The 17636-nt window shown below is 38.2% G+C and overlaps 1 protein-coding gene across 1 annotated transcript in view; it reads left to right on the plus strand.

The window, feature by feature from the left end:
• The window catches only part of LOC131187944 (maestro heat-like repeat-containing protein family member 2B), a 68531-nt gene that overhangs the window by 11215 nt on the left and 39680 nt on the right, over positions 1–17636 (plus strand). The window contains exons 9-16 of the mRNA XM_058162779.1: positions 1390–1528; positions 4165–4205; positions 9657–9789; positions 11292–11338; positions 12640–12747; positions 13086–13205; positions 15553–15678; positions 16945–17097. Of these exons, the coding sequence (XP_058018762.1) occupies positions 1390–1528; positions 4165–4205; positions 9657–9789; positions 11292–11338; positions 12640–12747; positions 13086–13205; positions 15553–15678; positions 16945–17097 (867 nt within the window). The remainder of the gene's footprint in view (positions 1–1389; positions 1529–4164; positions 4206–9656; positions 9790–11291; positions 11339–12639; positions 12748–13085; positions 13206–15552; positions 15679–16944; positions 17098–17636) is intronic.

Genomic DNA, 17636 nt, shown 5'->3' on the forward strand with positions numbered 1-17636 from the left:
TCTGGTTAGTAGTGTAGTGTTTTTGGAAAAGAAGCTATGCAAGATTAGGTTTACAACTCTTAGAGTCTTTTTTGCTATGTATTTGCAGTGGGCTTTGGCACTTAGATCATTTGACATGAAAACTCCAAGGTCTTTAATGGGATGGGGGACATCTGTAAGGTAATGTCCATCAAGCAAGTACTTAGTGTTTGGGTTCTTTTTTCCTATATGTAAGACTGAGCATTTGCTGGTTGAGATTTGGAGTTGCCAAGTTTTAGACCAAGCGGTTAGATGATCAAGGTCTTTTTGAATGATAGATGTATTATCAGTGGTGTTAAATAGTTTGACATCATCAGCAAAGAGAACACAATTACTTGAGATATGGTCACAAAGATCATTAATGTATAGTATGAAGAGTGTTGGTCCAAGGACGCTGCCTTGAGGAACGTGTATTTAGGAGATGAATGCTGAGCCTCTAAAAGGGATTTTGTTTTTACACAGTAGTGCCATAGCTTTTGATTCTTCTTAAATAGCTGCCTTAAATTTCGTAAGGTTTCAGTGTTAAGTACAGCTCTTGCTATTGTTGCATGATAAATAAATAATTCTGCCAGATGTTGGGCTTCATGGTTAACTCTACAATCTGTTAATATTAAACATGCATAACAGCAGAATGAAGTCAGAATTACTGACTTTATTGAAAGTCAGGCCAGGTTTTGCTGTCTGGTGATGTTAAGAAAACCAGATCAAAATGAAGGCGATATTTCCTCCCCTCGACCTCAGCCATCAAAGGAAAAATGGGCAAAGTAGCATTTAACAAAGTGTTGCTTATTCTTCCCACTTTTGTGGAAGAAATTTTTGCTTTCAAATACAGGTAATCCTTGACTTAGAACCATAATGGAGCCTGCCTATAATGGTTGTAAGTTAGGACGCTCATAAAGTGGATCTGCCTTGTGACTGACCTGCTTTTGCAACCTTTTTTTGTGATGGTCAATAAGCAAACACAGTGGTTGTTAAGTAAACATGGCAGCTGTTTTGTGAACTCACTGTTTGCCCTGGGGTGATTGTGCCGACAACTGGAATTAAATGCTGGATTTTGCAAAAACATAGTAAATCACAGGCACATGATTAAGGGATGCTGCAAATGGATATAAATGCGGGTTGATTGCCAAGTGTCCAAAATGCAGTCACGTGACTGTGAGAAGGGCCCCAGCCATTGGAACTTCAGAACTGGGTCGTAAATACCTTTTAGGAGGCAGCGGTCCATCATAACTTCCAACAGTCATTAAGCAAGTAGTCATAAGTCAGAATTCAGATAATAAACCAGAATTCAGTTCAATCCTAGAAGTCTGGTAAAAGAAAATGGATTGTGAACAGAATAAATATTGACTCTCCTCTACCTTCTTTCTGCAGGCTCTATGGCCCAAACTCTTAGTCTTTGTGGTGCCAGCTCCTTATACTCGCACTCTGATTCCCCTCTGCAGATGTTTGAAAGAGCTGGCCATCCTTCGGCCAGACGAATCGACTCTTTTCCTGGGCTCATGTAAAGGAGGTTGGTGGATGACAGATAATATTGTGTAGGCTTAAACTAAGATGGTGCTTCTGTGCAGAGCAATGCGAAATCTGCACCTTCCCCATTAGAAGGCTGCATCGGCAGATGTTAGGGTGGGAAGACCTGCCTGCAGTCTCTTGTGTGGTGGGGTAAGGATGTGACACTCAAGGTGTAGAGCAGGGCTGTCAAACTTGCGGGCCGTGAGACAGATGTGTCACACGCTGGCCACGCCCCAGCCCGGTTTAGCAAAGGGGGAAAAAGTCATCATACATCATGTGATGACACCGTGATGATGTGAGTTTAGAGGAAGCCACCAGGTAAAGAGGAAAAATTATTCAGTAAACATCATTGGATCTGCCCACAGGAACAAATACAAGCATGGAGATCCTAAAAATAGTTACATACATGCATTGGTCTATGTATCCATATCTCATTAGTTTATTGTATGCTTTTGCCTAAACTTTAACCAAGACAAAACATACAATAAACCAAAGAAATGGATACATTGTGCTATGCATGTTAGTAACTTAAAAAGTTATAACTTGAAAAGTTAAAACTGTTTTTTATTTGCATGTACAGAGGGAAATTGGTTCAATATATTGTATTTTAAGATGCTAACTGGACACTTCTGCCTCCTGCCATGCATGTTAATTTACTACTTGGCTTCCCTACATTCAATGTGTCCATTTAGAAATAATGGAGAAGGAGCCTTATTTCTTCCTATCCTTACAACTCTAAATAAGTACCTAGATGTCCCTGTTAGAAAGATGCTTATAGATGAGGAGCTTTTTACCCAACCTCTTGGAAGAACCTTCTTCATATAAATCAGAAGAGATATGGGTAAAAAGAGATATGGATTGGCTTGCCTTCTCAGTGAGAATTAGCCTTTTGGATATCACTACCTTAAATTTTAATGCTATTAAATATTTGAGATCTTCCGTAACTTAGTCACGGTCAAAATCAAATGGAGACCATTGACATTTGTCTTCGCCGATCGGACTGCCATATGCTAAAATATTATATCCAAAAAAGGAAACAGCCTTGGAAAGGCTTATGTTTGAAAGAACTCCCATTTTAAAAATCACGACTATATGACCAGAGAGAATAATAATGAATCACGTTTGGCAGCAGAGTTCTAAGTGGGAAAGAATGACTGGACCAGCTGTTTGCTGAGCTTTATATGTTGAAAATGGGTCTTGATCACAAGTGGTGTGTCTTGACAGCTGCTTAGTTGTTCACTGTGTATGATTGAACGATTGGTTCCTGCTGAGAAAACAGAGATTGCCTCAGGCAATTTAGAGAGTATATACCAGTGTTTCTCAACCTTGCCAACTTTATAACGTGCTGACTTCAACTCCCAGAATTCCCCAACCAGAGTAGCTGGCTGGGGAATTCTGGGAGTTGAAGTCCACACATTGTAAGGTCTCCAAGGTTGAGAAACATTGGCATATAAAATTTGGATATGCATCAAGTGCAGATCACTGCATGTCTAACAAAAAAGTAGGAGGACTGGAGCAGCAAGTCCTGCTTGGGAAATACTGATATAGACTCATAAGGGAGGATATATAAATTATTGTTCAGAATGGCGAGGGACTACAGCAAAAATGAACAAAGGAATACTTCTTGGCAAGCAAGAAAGGTAAATGGAACAGTAAGCATCATGAATAGGACTGATTGTAGCAGAAAGGAAATATGAAAGATATTCTGCAGAAGCTCTGAGGACTTTGCAGAGGAAACTGGCATAAAAAGAAAGTTTGCTGAATAAGAAGCAAAAAAACTGGCCCTGAAGAGTAGATGGAATATAAGACTTTTCTCAACTTCATTACAGGTAGTCCTTGCAACTGAAATGCCATTATGGTTGTAAGTCACTATGGTCATAAAATGGTTCACCCATGTGAGCAACCCAATTTTATGATATATTTTTTATACAGTAGTCATTAAGTGAATGCTGTGATCATTAAGCAAAATCATTGTTTGCTATGTGGCATTTTTGCCAAAAACAGAAGTAACTGCCAGTTTTTGGGCAAAACATTGGAAATCACAATCACATGAATGTAAGATACCGCAAATGATTGTAAATGCAGGCTGGTTGCCTAGTGCCTGAAATGCAGTCACATGACCATTGGTGGTAGGCCGGTCATCAAAACTTCAGAACTGGGTCATGAGTACCTTTTGTGGGTATCCAGTCTTAGTCAGGGATTATCTGTATTTTGTAATTCCTTTCAACAAGGATCATATATAAAGCATGCCAGTGAATCTAGTAGCTCACCAAGAATGGACTTTCTAAGGGGCATTGATTAGTGATTTGATAGGAAAAGCATTTTGACCAATTTTTTCCAAAGTTGACAGAGATTCATGGGCTTCAACTCTCAAAATTCTGCAGTTGAAAGCCACACATTTTAAAGTTGTCCAGTTTGAGAAAGTGACCACTATCTAGAATAGTGATCCCTTCCTATTTATCCATATAGGTACAAATTTCTGTATCCTTTCAGATTTTGAAGCAATTGGGAGAAAATTCATCCTTCTTGAAAGTAACCTGGAGAGCAAATTTGGGGATTATATGAAATGAATAGCAAAACATTACTGCATTCTTTCGAATCTTCTATAACATATATTTGTTGCTGTTCTCTTTTTAGTAAATCTTCCAAGTGCCCAAGGATTAGTAGCAAGGCTTCTGGTGAGCAATGCTTAAAATAAAATATTTTCCTTTTCAAAGTTAAGTATAAATAATTGTAATATGCTCAATATATTAGATTAGATAGACAATGTATCACTTAATATAGTAACTTCAAAAGAAGTTTGTTACTGTGTATTATTTCTTGTGTCCGACCAGACATGAATTTTGGAAATTGGATATTTTATTTATTTATTTTATTTATATGTCAAGAATATATTAGGTAATAAATATAAGCATGGATTGGATACATAAAATAGATACAAACAGAAGAAACATTAGGACAGGGATTATAGGCATAGTGATGTTCTTATGCACACCCCTTACAGACCTCTTGGGAATGGGGTGAGGTCAACAGTAGACAGTCTTAGGTTAAAATTTTGGGGGTTTTGGGATGAAACCACAGAATCAGGTAGTGCATTCCAGGCATTGACGACTCTGTTGCTGAAGTCACATTTTCTGCTATCGAGTTTGGAGCGGTTCACTTTAAGTTTGTATCTATTGTTTGCTTGTGTATTGTTGTGATTGAAGCTGAAGTAGTCATTGACAGGTAGGACATTGTAGCAGATAATTTTATGAGCTACACATAGGTATGTGTAGCTATGTTCTAAGTTTGGGGGCTGGAGTCACAACAGTTTTCTAAGCCCAGAATTTCAAGTCTGGTGGCATAAGGTATTTTGTTGCAAGCAGAGGAGTGGAGGACTGTTCTTGTGAAATATTTCTGGACACATTCAATTGTATTAATGTCTGATATGTAGTGCAGGTTCCAGACAGATGAGCTGTATTCGAAAATTGGTCTAGCAAATGTTTTGTATGCTCTGGTTAGTAGTGTGATATTACTGGAGAAAAAGCTACCCAAGATTAGGTTTACAACTCTTAATGCCTTTTTGGCGATGTTGTTACAGTGGGCTTTGGCATTTAGATATGAGTACTCCAAGGTCCTTGACAGAGTAAGAGTCATCTACAAAGTCGTGTCCACTCAGCTTGTATTTTGTGTTCTGGTTCTTTTTGCCAATGTGTAAGACAGAGCATTTGTTGGTTGAGATTTGGAGTTGCTAATTGTTTGACCATTCCGACACAAAGTTAAGGTCTTTTTCAAGGGTAGCAGCATTGTTGGTGGTGTTAAACATTTTTACATCATCGGCGAAGAGAATGCAGTTACTTATAATATGATCGCAAAGGTTATTTATGTAGTGTTGGTCCTAGAACGCCGCCTTGGGGGACACCGCTATTAACAGGTGCAGGATTTGATAGGGCGCTCCCTATTTTGACCATTTGTTGTCTGTTTGACAGGAACGCAGCCATCCAATTATGTAGGGGTCTGGAGATGCCATAGGATTTTAGTTTTAGAAGTAGTTTTTCATATACCACTGAATCAAAGGCTTTACAGAACTCTATGTAAATTGCTATGTAAATCTATTGCTATGCCCTGATTGAAATTTGTAGTTCATATGTTCTTGCAGTGTAGAAATTGTAGATTACAGATAATTTTTTTTCTGAAACCAAATTGTTTATTAGAGAGTAGGCTTTTTGTTTCATCGCAAAAGTAAAGGAATCTATAGCAAACCAAGAATTAACTGATATAGAAAATTTCTGTCCCCAGCAATCAAAAACTAAAAGGGTTATCAGTGCATGTAACATAGATGTCTGTATGGGTAAGACTATCAACCATGCTATCAAGCAAAACCAAGCATTTAACAGTGAGTGCCGTACCATGTGCACTAAACCAACAGGTGGCAAGAAAGTAGGGGCAGTCAACACAGGTTATGTAGACAGTAAACACAAGATCAATCCAAATGGACTCAAATGTCTATACACCAATGCACAGAGTATGAGGAATAAACAGGGTGAATTAGAAATCCAAGTAAATGAGGGTAGATATGATATTGTTGCCATTACGGAAACTTGGTGGGATGAAACTGACAAATGGAACATACAGCTAGAGGGATATAAATTATTTAAAAGAAATAGACCAAATAAAAGAGGAGGTGGAGTTGCACTATATATAAGAAATAACTACATCTCTACAGAAATAGAGCACAACAATGATGAAAATCATCTTGAATGTATTTGGGTCAATATAAAAGGGATGAAAAACGATATTGCCATAGGTCTATACTATAGGCCACCCAACCAAACAGAGGAAGTAGATGAACTTTTTGCTAGTCAGCTAACTAAGGTATGTAGGAAGCACAACACAGTAGTAATGGGGGATTTTAACTACCCTGACATCAACTGGGAAACAAACTCTGCACCAAGTGGAAGATCCAACAGGTTCCTAACAAACCTAGCAGACAACTTTGTTTCCCAAAAAATAGAGAAGGCGACAAGGGGATCAGCCATATTGGACTTAATTCTCACTAACAGAGATGAAATGATAGAAGGTGTTGAAGCTACAGGAACCTTGGGGGCAAGTGACCATGCAATATTGGAATTCCACATTAAGCAAATACAAGTAGTAGAACAAAGTCAAACTAGAGTCTTGGACTTTAAGAGAGCTAATTTCAATAAACTTAGAGAGAGCTTGAGAAGGATTCAATGGATGAGAATCCTCAGGGGGAAAACAACTCAAGAAGCTTGGGAAATTTTGAAAAGTGAGATTATAAAAGCACAGTCTAACACAATACCAATGAAGAAGAAAATAGTAGATCTCAAAAGAAACCAGCATGGATGCATAAAGAACTATCTGACAAATTGAAAGACAAAAAGGACAAATATAAAAAGTGGAAAGAGGGGCAAATAACTAAGGCAGAATATCAGCAAATAGCCCGAGCCTGTAAAGATGAAGTGAGGAAAGCTAAGGCTCACAATGAACAAAGGCTAGCGACAAAAGTAAAAAATAACAAAAAGCTTCTTCCAACATGTTAAAAACAAGAAAAAGTCAAGGAAACAATTGGCCCATTGCTGGGAGAAAGTGGCAAGAAGATGACAAGCAACAGGAGAAAGCAGATCTACTTAACTCATATTTTGCATCTGTCTTTACACAAAAGGAAAAACAATCCAACCTATCAAAACAGCACTACAAAAACAGATTAGAAACACAAGTTAAAATAGGGAAGAAAATGGTAAGTGAACACCTGTCTACCCTAGACGAGTTCAAATCACCAGGACCGGATGGATTACACCCCAAGGTTCTGAAGGAACTGGCAGACGTGATCTCAGAACCACTGAACTATATCTTTCAAAGATCCTGGAGCACAGGGGAGCTGCCAGAGGACTGGAAAAGAGCTGATGTAGTTCCCATCTTCAAAAAGGAAAAAACAGATCCAGGAAACTACAGACCTATCAGTCTGACCTCAATACCGGGAAGATTCTAGAAAAGATAATCAAGCAACGAATCACCGAACACCTAGAAGCAAACAAAGTAATAACCAAAAGCCAACATGGGTTTGTCAGAAACAGATCATGCCAGACTAATCTTATTGCATTCTTTGACAAAATGACAAAATTAGTAGACCAGAGGAATGCTGTCGATATAATTTACTTGGACTTCAGTAAAGCATTTGATAAAGTAGACCATAACCTACTACTAGATAAAGTAGGAAAATGTGGGTAAGACAGCACCACCACCAGATGGTTTCGTAACTGGCTGACCAACCGCACTCAACGTGTAGTCCTCAATGGAACTACAGCTACATGGAGGGAAGTATGCAGTGGAGTATCCCAAGGCTCTGTTTTAGGCCCAGTACTCTTCAACATCTTCATCAATGACTTGGACCAGGGGATAGATGGGGAACTCATCAAATTTGCAGATGACACCAAGCTGGCAGGAATATCCAACACTCCAGAAGATAGGCTCAAGTTACAGAAAGATCTTGACAGACTTGGACATTGGGCACTATCTAACAAAATGAAATTCAACAGTGGAAAAAGTAAGGTTCTACATTTAGGCCAAAAAACAAAATGCACCAGTACCGTATATGTGGTACCTTGCTCAATAGTAGTACCTGTGAGAGGGATCTTGGAGTCCTAGTGGACAACCATTTAGATATGAGCCAGCAGTGTGCAGCAGCTGCGAAAAAAGCCAACACAGTTCTGGGCTGCATAAACAGAGGGATAGAATCAAGATCACGTGAAGTGTTAGTACCACTTTATAATGCCTTGGTAAGGCCACACTTGGAATATTGCATCCAGTTTTGGTCGCCACGATGTAAAAAAGATGTTGAGACTCTAGAAAGAGTGCAGAGAAGAGCAACAAAGATGATTAGGGGACTGGAAGCTAAAACATATGAAGAACGGTTGCAGGAACTGGGTATGTCTAGTTTAACAAAAAGAAGGACTAGGGGAGACATGATAGCAGTGTTCCAATATCTCAGGGGCTGCCACAAAGAAGAGGGAGTCGGGCTGTTCTCTAAAGCACCTGAGGGTAGAACAAGAAGCAATGGGTGGAAACTGATCAAAGAAAGAAGCAACTTAGAACTAAGGAGAAATTTCCTGACAGTTAGAACAATTAATAAGTGGAACGACTTGCCTTCAGAAGTTGTGAATGCTCCAACACTGGAAATTTTTAAGAAAATGTTGGATAACCATCTGACTGAGATGGTGTAGGGTTTCCTGCCTGGGCAGGGGGTTGGACTAGAAGGCCTCCAAGGTCCCTTCCAACTCTGATGTTATGTTATGTTATGTTATGTTATGTTAAGATCAAACTGCTTCCTTTTACAAAGACTGTAGATTTGTATTCTGAAGCCATTTTGAAGTGATACAGACCCTGTTTTGATGACTATTGTTTTGCCACAGGTAAGGCTAAATGACTAAAATCACTAGAATAAATCAACAGCATAGAAATAATTGAAACCTGTTTGTGAAAGTATGATTTTTGTATTTTCTTTTACATTCATTATATTCTGGGAAGTCTTAGCCCATAGCAATAAAATGGCATTCTGAAAGCAAACATTCTAGAGCAGTGTTTTTCAAATTTGTCCATTTGAAGATGTGTGGACTTCAACTTCCAGAATTCCCCAGCCAGCATGCTGGCTGCAGAATTCTGGGAGTTGAGTTCCATCTTAAAATTGCCAAAATGCTCTTTTAAAGTGACATTGTATGATTATATTGTCAAACATCAGATACAAGAAAACAGTGATGGCCTTTGTATGATGACATTATTGTTGTATGTCATCATTTTGGGGGCCATCATGGTTTGTTGCAGACCCATTGCCTGCTTTTATATTTCAGAAACTGGGGACAAGAGAGTCAGATTTGATTGCTGCTGTCCCAATACTTAATCCTGCTACCTGTAATTTTTATATCACCACTAGGTTCTTCGGATAGTATGAAGCGCTACTGTCATGGCACCTTCAGTTAACTGGAGATTATGCATGAATCACTGCTTAGCCTTAATAAGGCTTTAGTCCCAGCCCCTGGTTAAAATTTCAGTCTTCATAACCCATGCATTTATGTTTTATATTTAAAAATAACTCTGAGACTCTAACTCTTTGTTCCATTTCCCACCAACAGGTCTTGGCCTCAAATCCTAACCAAAGAGGCGGCTGGGCCCTTCAACTTTTACACATCCTCCATACCAACATCCACCCAGCAGTCAGAAAACTGTGGTCAAAACAAATCCCCTTTCTTTGGGAATCCTTCCAAGGTTAGTAGATGATGAAAATAAAATAATAAAATAAAATTAATTGATTGATCCATTCTGACTGTTACCCATCCTAATCTTACTTGTTCTACTAAAGTTCTTTGTCTGTATGGCCAGGGACCCAAACGGCATGACTTAAGGTCACATTTAGGTCATCAATGGTCTTCAGAATCAAAGGGCATGCAACTAAACATTTAGACCTTCTTGGTTTGGGAAGTGGGGGGATGCATAGTGATGCCTTAAGATTTTCAGGTGCATAAGATATTCCTAAAGGAACATGGTGGCTCAGTGGCTAAGATGCCGAGCTTGTCGATCAGAAGCTCAGCAGTTCAGCAGTTCGAATCCCTACTGCAGCGTAAAGGAGTGAGATCCCGTTACTTGTCCCAGCTTCTGCCAAACTAGTAGTTCAAAAGCATGTAAAAAAATGCAAGTAGAAAAATAGGGACCAGTTTGGTGGAAAGGCAACAGCATTCCGTGTGCCTTTGCCATTTAGTCATGCCAGCCATATGTCCATGGAGACAGCGCTGAGTCTTCGGCTTTGAAACGGAGATGAGCATCACCCCCTAGAGTTGGAAACTACTAGCATGCATGTGCGAGGGAACCTTTACCTTTACCTTTTTAAAGACATTGAAATCCTGTCATTGAAAATTCTTGAAATGTAGCAGAAAAAAGATACTGAGAAGGTGGGGTGTGGGGTAGACCAGGCAGCAGTCAGTCAGCACTATTAATGACTGCTATGAAAATAATAATAATAGTAGCAAAAATAGGTAGATTCACATAAATCTATGAGGATTCTAAATCATCCAGGTCATGGTTGTCCCAAAGGTGCTTTTCCAAAAGGCAGCTGGGTTTTCTTGTGGTTTTTTTTTCCCCCTTGAAAACATTTTGCTTCTAATCCAAGACGTTCTTCAGTTCAGAATGTTTTCAAGTCTCATTCAAGGCCTTTTTGTATTTCATTTAAAGGCAGCCAAGGAAGAGGCAGTTCAACATCCCCAATGTCTATTAACTTCAGGGTTACCACCACCAACTCAACAATGAAAACCAGTAACTCAGGCAGCAATTTTGTGCGTCATGGAGGGAGGTTCAGCAGCAAAAACCTCTGTTCCTTAGATTGCAGTCACAAGGTCTCACATTATGTAGGAATATTGTAAACAAACAAATAATTTGTATCTTCAAGTAATTCTTGATTCCTGGTGATTGCCTGGAAAGTTCCTACAGCTTTCTTGGCAAGTTTCCAAAAGTGGTTTGCCATTGCCTGCTTCTTTGAGTTGAGATAGAATGACTGGCCCAAAGTCAGCCAGTTGGCTTTTGCCTAAGGTGGAACTAGAATCCACAGTCTCTTGATACTAGCTTGGTGCCTTACATTACACCAAACAGGCTTTCATAAATAAGTAATAATTTACTCTATATTATAAGTAAAGTACAGGGACTATCATGGTTAAAAGGAGATAATGGATACATATCAAAATCCAATGAAACATTTGTTTTTATCATTTTATCATCAGGAAGAATAGAGACTAGCAGAGAACAATGGGAGCAGAAGTTGCTGCAGGTAAAATACTGTTAATTTTTCAGTGGACACAGGCTTGATTACTAGCCCTGTTACTCCTTGAAGAGCTGTGATATACTCTCCACCTTAAATGAGGAAGAGAAAGGAGATGATGATGAAGAAGATGATGATGGAGATAGAGAAGTAAGAAGAGAAGGAGAAACTATATAAAATCCCACAGGTCTGGTTTGAGTAAAAATTTAGGAGGAGTGCTGTAGGTTGCCTTGAACCTAACCCTAATTCTAACCATTGGTCACTGGCTATTTGTAGAGAATATCCAGGTCATTCCTGGATATTCTAATATTTTAATTTTAATTTTAAATTTTAATTACAAGGGAATTTTTGATGCATGGACTGCAATGGCTAAAGTTTTGTAAGCTTAGGAGTTTTTGCATTAAGACTTCTGTGCTTTGGAGCCATTGGTTTGGGACATATGTTTTCTGCTTTGAGTGAGTGAAAGGAGAAAGTAATGCTATAATTTGAGAAAAAGAAAGGTCCACCAAACGCTATTTTTTCTTTTCTTTTCTTTTCGTTTTGTTTCAATTCCTCTTTCTTTTCTTTTTTTCCTGGTAGACGGTTTATCTTTAAATAATAATATAATGGAGATACTGGCATTCAAATCAGAAATTTTAAAAGCCCTTTAAAACTCATTCACAGAAACTCATTTTGTTAAAAATAACTTTTTCATAATCAACGATATACTGAGCAATAACTATATAACTTTACAACTTCTTTGACTACTTTCGGATATTGTCTATATTCTCAGTCCAGGCCATGGTTGTCCCAAAGATGCTTTTTCCAAAAGGCAACTGGACTTTCTTGGTTTTTTTCTTTGAAAACATTTTGCTTCTCATCCAAGAAACTTCTTTAATTTTGAAAACTGAAGAAACTTATTGGATGAGAAGAAAAACATTTTTTAAAAAAAGTCCAGTTACTTTTTGGAAAAAAAGGACCTTTGGGATACTTTTGATATATCATCTTTGTATTATTTCTTTCTCTTTCATTCGTCTGATCTTTTTTTTTTTTTAATGATTCATTAAAAAACAAAATTGGTAAAGAAGCATTCCTTCACTGCACTTTTTATTGCCAATTGATTTTTGTATTATTTTTAGTTTCTGTTTTTAACATTTCAGGTTCTGTTTCTGTTTTTTTAAATTCTCTTAGCCCCTTGAGTACTCTATAGAGTAGAAAAGTGTGGTATAAACCTAACTGCTTGTGTGATTCATGATAATACTAGAGCACAGGGTTGCTTGGTCAATCAATAACAGCGATAATCCAAGACACTTGATTGTTTTTGTTCATAGTTTCTGAGAAGATCTCTGGAAACCATTGATGATAGCACATGGACTCAGAATTTGAGTAGAGAATTAGAAAGTCAGATGACCAGTTATGCCGATGAGTCAACTGAAAAGGTTTGTTTATTTGTTTATCAGTTCCTCTCTGAATGCAGCATTTCTAATTAATTTGTTCAGAATTTACATATGACTTGAAGCTTTGGGTCTCATATATGAACCAATCTCTTTTACCAGCTATTTAGAACACCAACATAAAGGGTTTTGTTAGAAGTAGACATTTCTACTACATTGCTGTTGTTGTTGGGGTGTGTGTGTGTGTGACTGCAGCATTTGTAAAATGGGGGAATTATCATGCTCATGTATTTAATTAAATAATGCTAATTTCAATTTTACATGCAAATTAATTTTAATGATGTGCAACTGTTACACTTCTTTTTCACTTGTTTTTTTTTCAGAGTTTCCTCTGTAAATGTTGGGGAATTTCTCTGACAAGTTGTGAGGATTTAACTTTTGTTCAGAGTACAATACAAAACTTGATAGAAAATGCTGATTATATGAAAGCATCTGAGAGAGATGTAAGCTGCCTGTTTGAATCTTTACTTCTTTGCTATTGTTGAAATTATGTTTCTTTATTTTACCTGGTGATTGAACATCTGCTTTTCAGCCAAGAAAGGAAATTTTGTGGTTTGTAGTTAATTAAGGCCTGGAGCCCACCAACTTCTACAACTAGAATTTTAAAAAGCCACACAGCTTTTTAAAACTGATTGACATGATTGTGCAAGAACAATATCTAAGAGGAATGGTGAGCTGAAGATGGCCCTATGAAAACACAGTTGACAACCACAATAATGACCAAGGAACCAGTGAATAGACCAATTATTTGGAATCTCTCTGGATAAGGAGAGTATGGGAGATTGCCCACATGTGCTCCAGATGGCTGTTCGTCGTGAGAAGACTATAGGATAACAATTTTCTGCAGATTTCAACAAGAGAGACAAGATTAGCCATAGTGGACACTTAGTTTGCAAAGCTCAGTTTCTAATCCCCTTCAGAAATTGCTCATTAATTATTTCAGAGCAATTACGGTAGACCTTAAGAATGACAAGTTTGAAAGTGCTGGGTTAGTCTGCCTTCAATCCTTTTTTTTTTTTTATATATAAAAAGTTTTTATTGGTCAAAAAAAATTTATGCAAATACATATCAGGTATGGTAAATTTTCATTTTTCTTATACATGATAAGAATTTTTACTCCAAATTTTAAACACATACAACAGCCATATGGCAAGCAGGTGAAACGAAGTAGCTAAATTTCAATCTTACATACACAATGAGGAAGGGTCAAGAATAATCAGAATATCATACGAAAGAGAATAAGAAAAACCAACACAATACCAAATATCTTTATCACTTCCTAGTTTTGGATCTCAGAACTCTGGGTTCAGCCTGACCCAACTCTAGGGCCGCAACAGCGGCAGCCGCCTCCGCCCCATGGTCTATAACCTCCCCTTCTTCAACTCCTGGGTCATCTAAATCCAAGAGGGCTTTGTGTTCCTCCACGTAGGCCGCAGCCTCCGCAATTGTACTAATTTTTTTCGTAATGCCCTCCCGGAAAATCATCAATCCCTCTGGCATCAGCCATCTGAAGCCCACTCCCTTCTGGTACAATTTGCTTGATAAAAAGTAATATTTCTTTCTCATTTCACGTACCTGTCTGGGAATCTGCCTCAGAATGGCTATCTCCTGCCCCTATAAGTCAGTGCCCCACTCCTATGTTTTCTAAGAATTTCATCTCGTCTCTTTTCACAAATTTGACATGAACCTCTCTAGGAACTGCATGCGTGCATATTGTGAATTAACTCTATAAACTCGATCCACATCCCAATTCATAAAATCAACACCTCTCCCAAGAAATTCTCCCAACAGTTTAGTCACAACATCTCTCAAGTCTTCTTGGTCCACTTCTTCCAAATTTTGAAACCTAAGGAAATAAGACATTTTATCCATCTGTAGTCCAAGCACAGCATTGCTTGTCATCTCCCCTCTTTTCTGCACCGCCTGCATCTCACCCTCCAGACCTTCCACTTTCTGCTTATTTTCTGCTGAGACTTGTTGAGTATCCTTTAAATCCTTTTGGATAGTCACAATTTCTGCTCTTATTTCATCCAGTTTCTTGTCCATATTAGATAACTTTTCCAGAATTCTCTCCATTTCTCCAGCAGTTGGTCTCTGACCTTTTGCCATTTAAAAAAAAAATTTTCAAAATCCTCAGGCAGGCACAGTATCCTTATAATTTCCTCCGGATCCACCAGGGGGCACTCACAGGAGCAACGCCTTCAATCCTTTTTTTTTTTTGAACAAGTTTTTATTGGTTTTTTAATTTCACACATACACACATACATAATTTATGGCCATATCATGTCTTATACAATTCAGTATATTCAGATACATTTTACTTAGTTACAATTTTTGCCAAAATATTCTTTCTTATAGTTTTCATTCATATCCTAAGATTTCCTTGCTCATTTCACAAAGTCTCATCTTCTTTCGTCCTCAAATTCTAATTTCTCCATTTTTATTGGAATGCATTCTCTTTTTATCCTTCTTTTTTAACTGTTTCAATTTTTATCCTAATATATTCTCTGCCTTCAATCCTGAATGGAAAAAAATTCTAATCATAAGCTTAAGAATTTAAAGAATCTAAAATTTTTTAAAAAATCTAAATAAGATTTAGATTTTGGAAAGTTATAAATGGATTGTGAGTCAGATAAAATTGGAATATTGAAAATTTCATTGAAAACTCCATCTCCAATCCCAATTCCAAGCATTGAAACTAAAACTTTCAAATTTCCCAACATATGAACTTTCCAGGAAAGCTGCAGGACTCATCATTCTGGACTATATGTTTTTTTTCTCCCTTTACAGAAAGTCATCCAGATTCTGTCCTTTTCTGCCATGGGTCATTTGGATTTAACATTGGCCATACTTCATGAATTTGGAGCTGGGGTACACTTGACAATCAAGATGTCTATGATTATCAATCGCTATAAGGTAAATGAGCTGGTAGTTCAGCTCTAATACATGCCTATTCAATAGTACATCACATTGAGTTTAATCTGTACTGTTCTACTTCCACTTTACAATTTATAAACAACATTCTTCTTTCAGCCAAATCCTTTTTTATTTCCATCAGAATTTAAGACCCTTGGAGGGAAAGTGATGATTCACAAATTGTTTTCAGTGATGTGTACTGCTTTTGTCACTAGAATTCATTAGTTGAAGTCTTACTTTATATTAAGCCATGATTGTTTTACCATGGTTTACTGAATAAATGGTTGGATTTTCACATGCTCTAGGTTCACCCAGTATATTCAGCCAATGCCAAATAAACTGCATTATGGTTTATGTGCAAGTCCAGGCAAGGAGCCTGAGGTTCATCAAGAACAGGAAACTAAACTTGCCAATTGGAGATTTTGTTAGAAAGAAGAAATTAGTAGGGCTGTGCAATGCTTTTCAAGAGCCTGAAACAGACATAGCTGCTTTTAAAAAGTCACCAACTGTTACTGCATTTGCACTCTTATATACTCTAAAGACCATTCTTAGAACTAAGTCAAAACATTGCCTGAGATATTCACCCTCATGATTTCCACTAACATATTAATGTAAAAAAATTGATTATTAGGAAGCTATTAAGACTCTGTCCGAGATGAAACAGCAGTTTTTAAAAAAAAGTTGAAGTACAAGGAGAAAATTACAAATTAAAATGAAATATAGTTGTACAGTAACTCTGTAAGCTAAAAGAGTGCTTTGCCAATTCACATTGATAATTGCCTGGGGCCACAATAGCAATAGCACTTAGACTTATATACTGCTTCACAGTGCTTTACAGCCCTCTCTAAGCAGTTTACAGAGTCAGCATGTTGCTGGGTCCTCATTTTACTCCTCTGGGTCCTCATTTTACTAACCTCGGAAGAATGGAAACTTGAGTCAACCTTGAGCCTGGTGAGATTCGAACTGCCAAATTGCAAGCAGCTGGCAGTCAGCAGAAGTAACCTGCAGTACTGCACTCTAACCACTGTGCTACCATGGCTTTTAGACAATAATTTTATATAGAAAAAAATCTACATATTTTCTACAGAAAACCAGAAGAAGGCCAACAAAGAAAATACTAAAGGGGTATGGGCAATAGTTGGCTGAAATCTATGCAAAAAGGGGGAAAAAAGATGATCAGTTTAGATTAAAATTAAAATATGAGGTAAAGAAGCAGCCAAGCTGGGGAAAAACCCACTCCGCCTCTTAATTTTTTATGTTGCTCAGGACTACTACCGAGGTAGACGAAGCTACACCCATCAAACTTTGATGCTTACCTATGGCAAAGTGGCTCTGCGAGCACCGAAAGAGCTCCTGCTGTTAAGGGTGGAGGAGAGCATCATGAAAAAAGTCCTCTACCATTACCGGAGTAGCTGTCAGGCAAGTTCAAGACCTTTGACTCTACAGCTGAGAAACAGACATTTCATGTCTTTTTCGCAACCTTCTTTTCTTTCCTGCAAACTTTGTGGTCTTTATGCTTGGCTAAAAGGGAGGGCTTGTGGGTGAGTGACTAAACCTGGACAAGTCATCTAGAGTAGAGCAGAGTTTTACTGATAAGATAGATTTGTTGATGTAGAAATGGCTAGTTTATGCTATTATGTAAAAGTTAAAAGTTGAGGTTTGATCAGTGGTGGGATTCAAATAATTTAACAACCGGTTCTCTGCCCTAATGACTGGCTGGGTGGGCGTGGCCATGGTGGGCATAGCCAGGGGGCGTGACAGGCAGCATTGGCCTCCTGCACCTCCTGGGGGCAAAAATGGGCTGAAGGGGAGCCACACCACACATCCCCGCATCCCGTTTTGGACCTAGTAAGCCTCCCTACACTTACCTGGGAGCCAAAACGGGGCATGTGGGGACTCCTGGAAGGGGCAGGGAGGGGAGGGGCCAGCAATTTAACTACCGGTTCACCTGAACTGGC

This window comes from Ahaetulla prasina, chromosome 1 (assembly GCF_028640845.1).
Source record: "Ahaetulla prasina isolate Xishuangbanna chromosome 1, ASM2864084v1, whole genome shotgun sequence".
Lineage (NCBI taxonomy): Eukaryota > Metazoa > Chordata > Lepidosauria > Squamata > Colubridae > Ahaetulla > Ahaetulla prasina.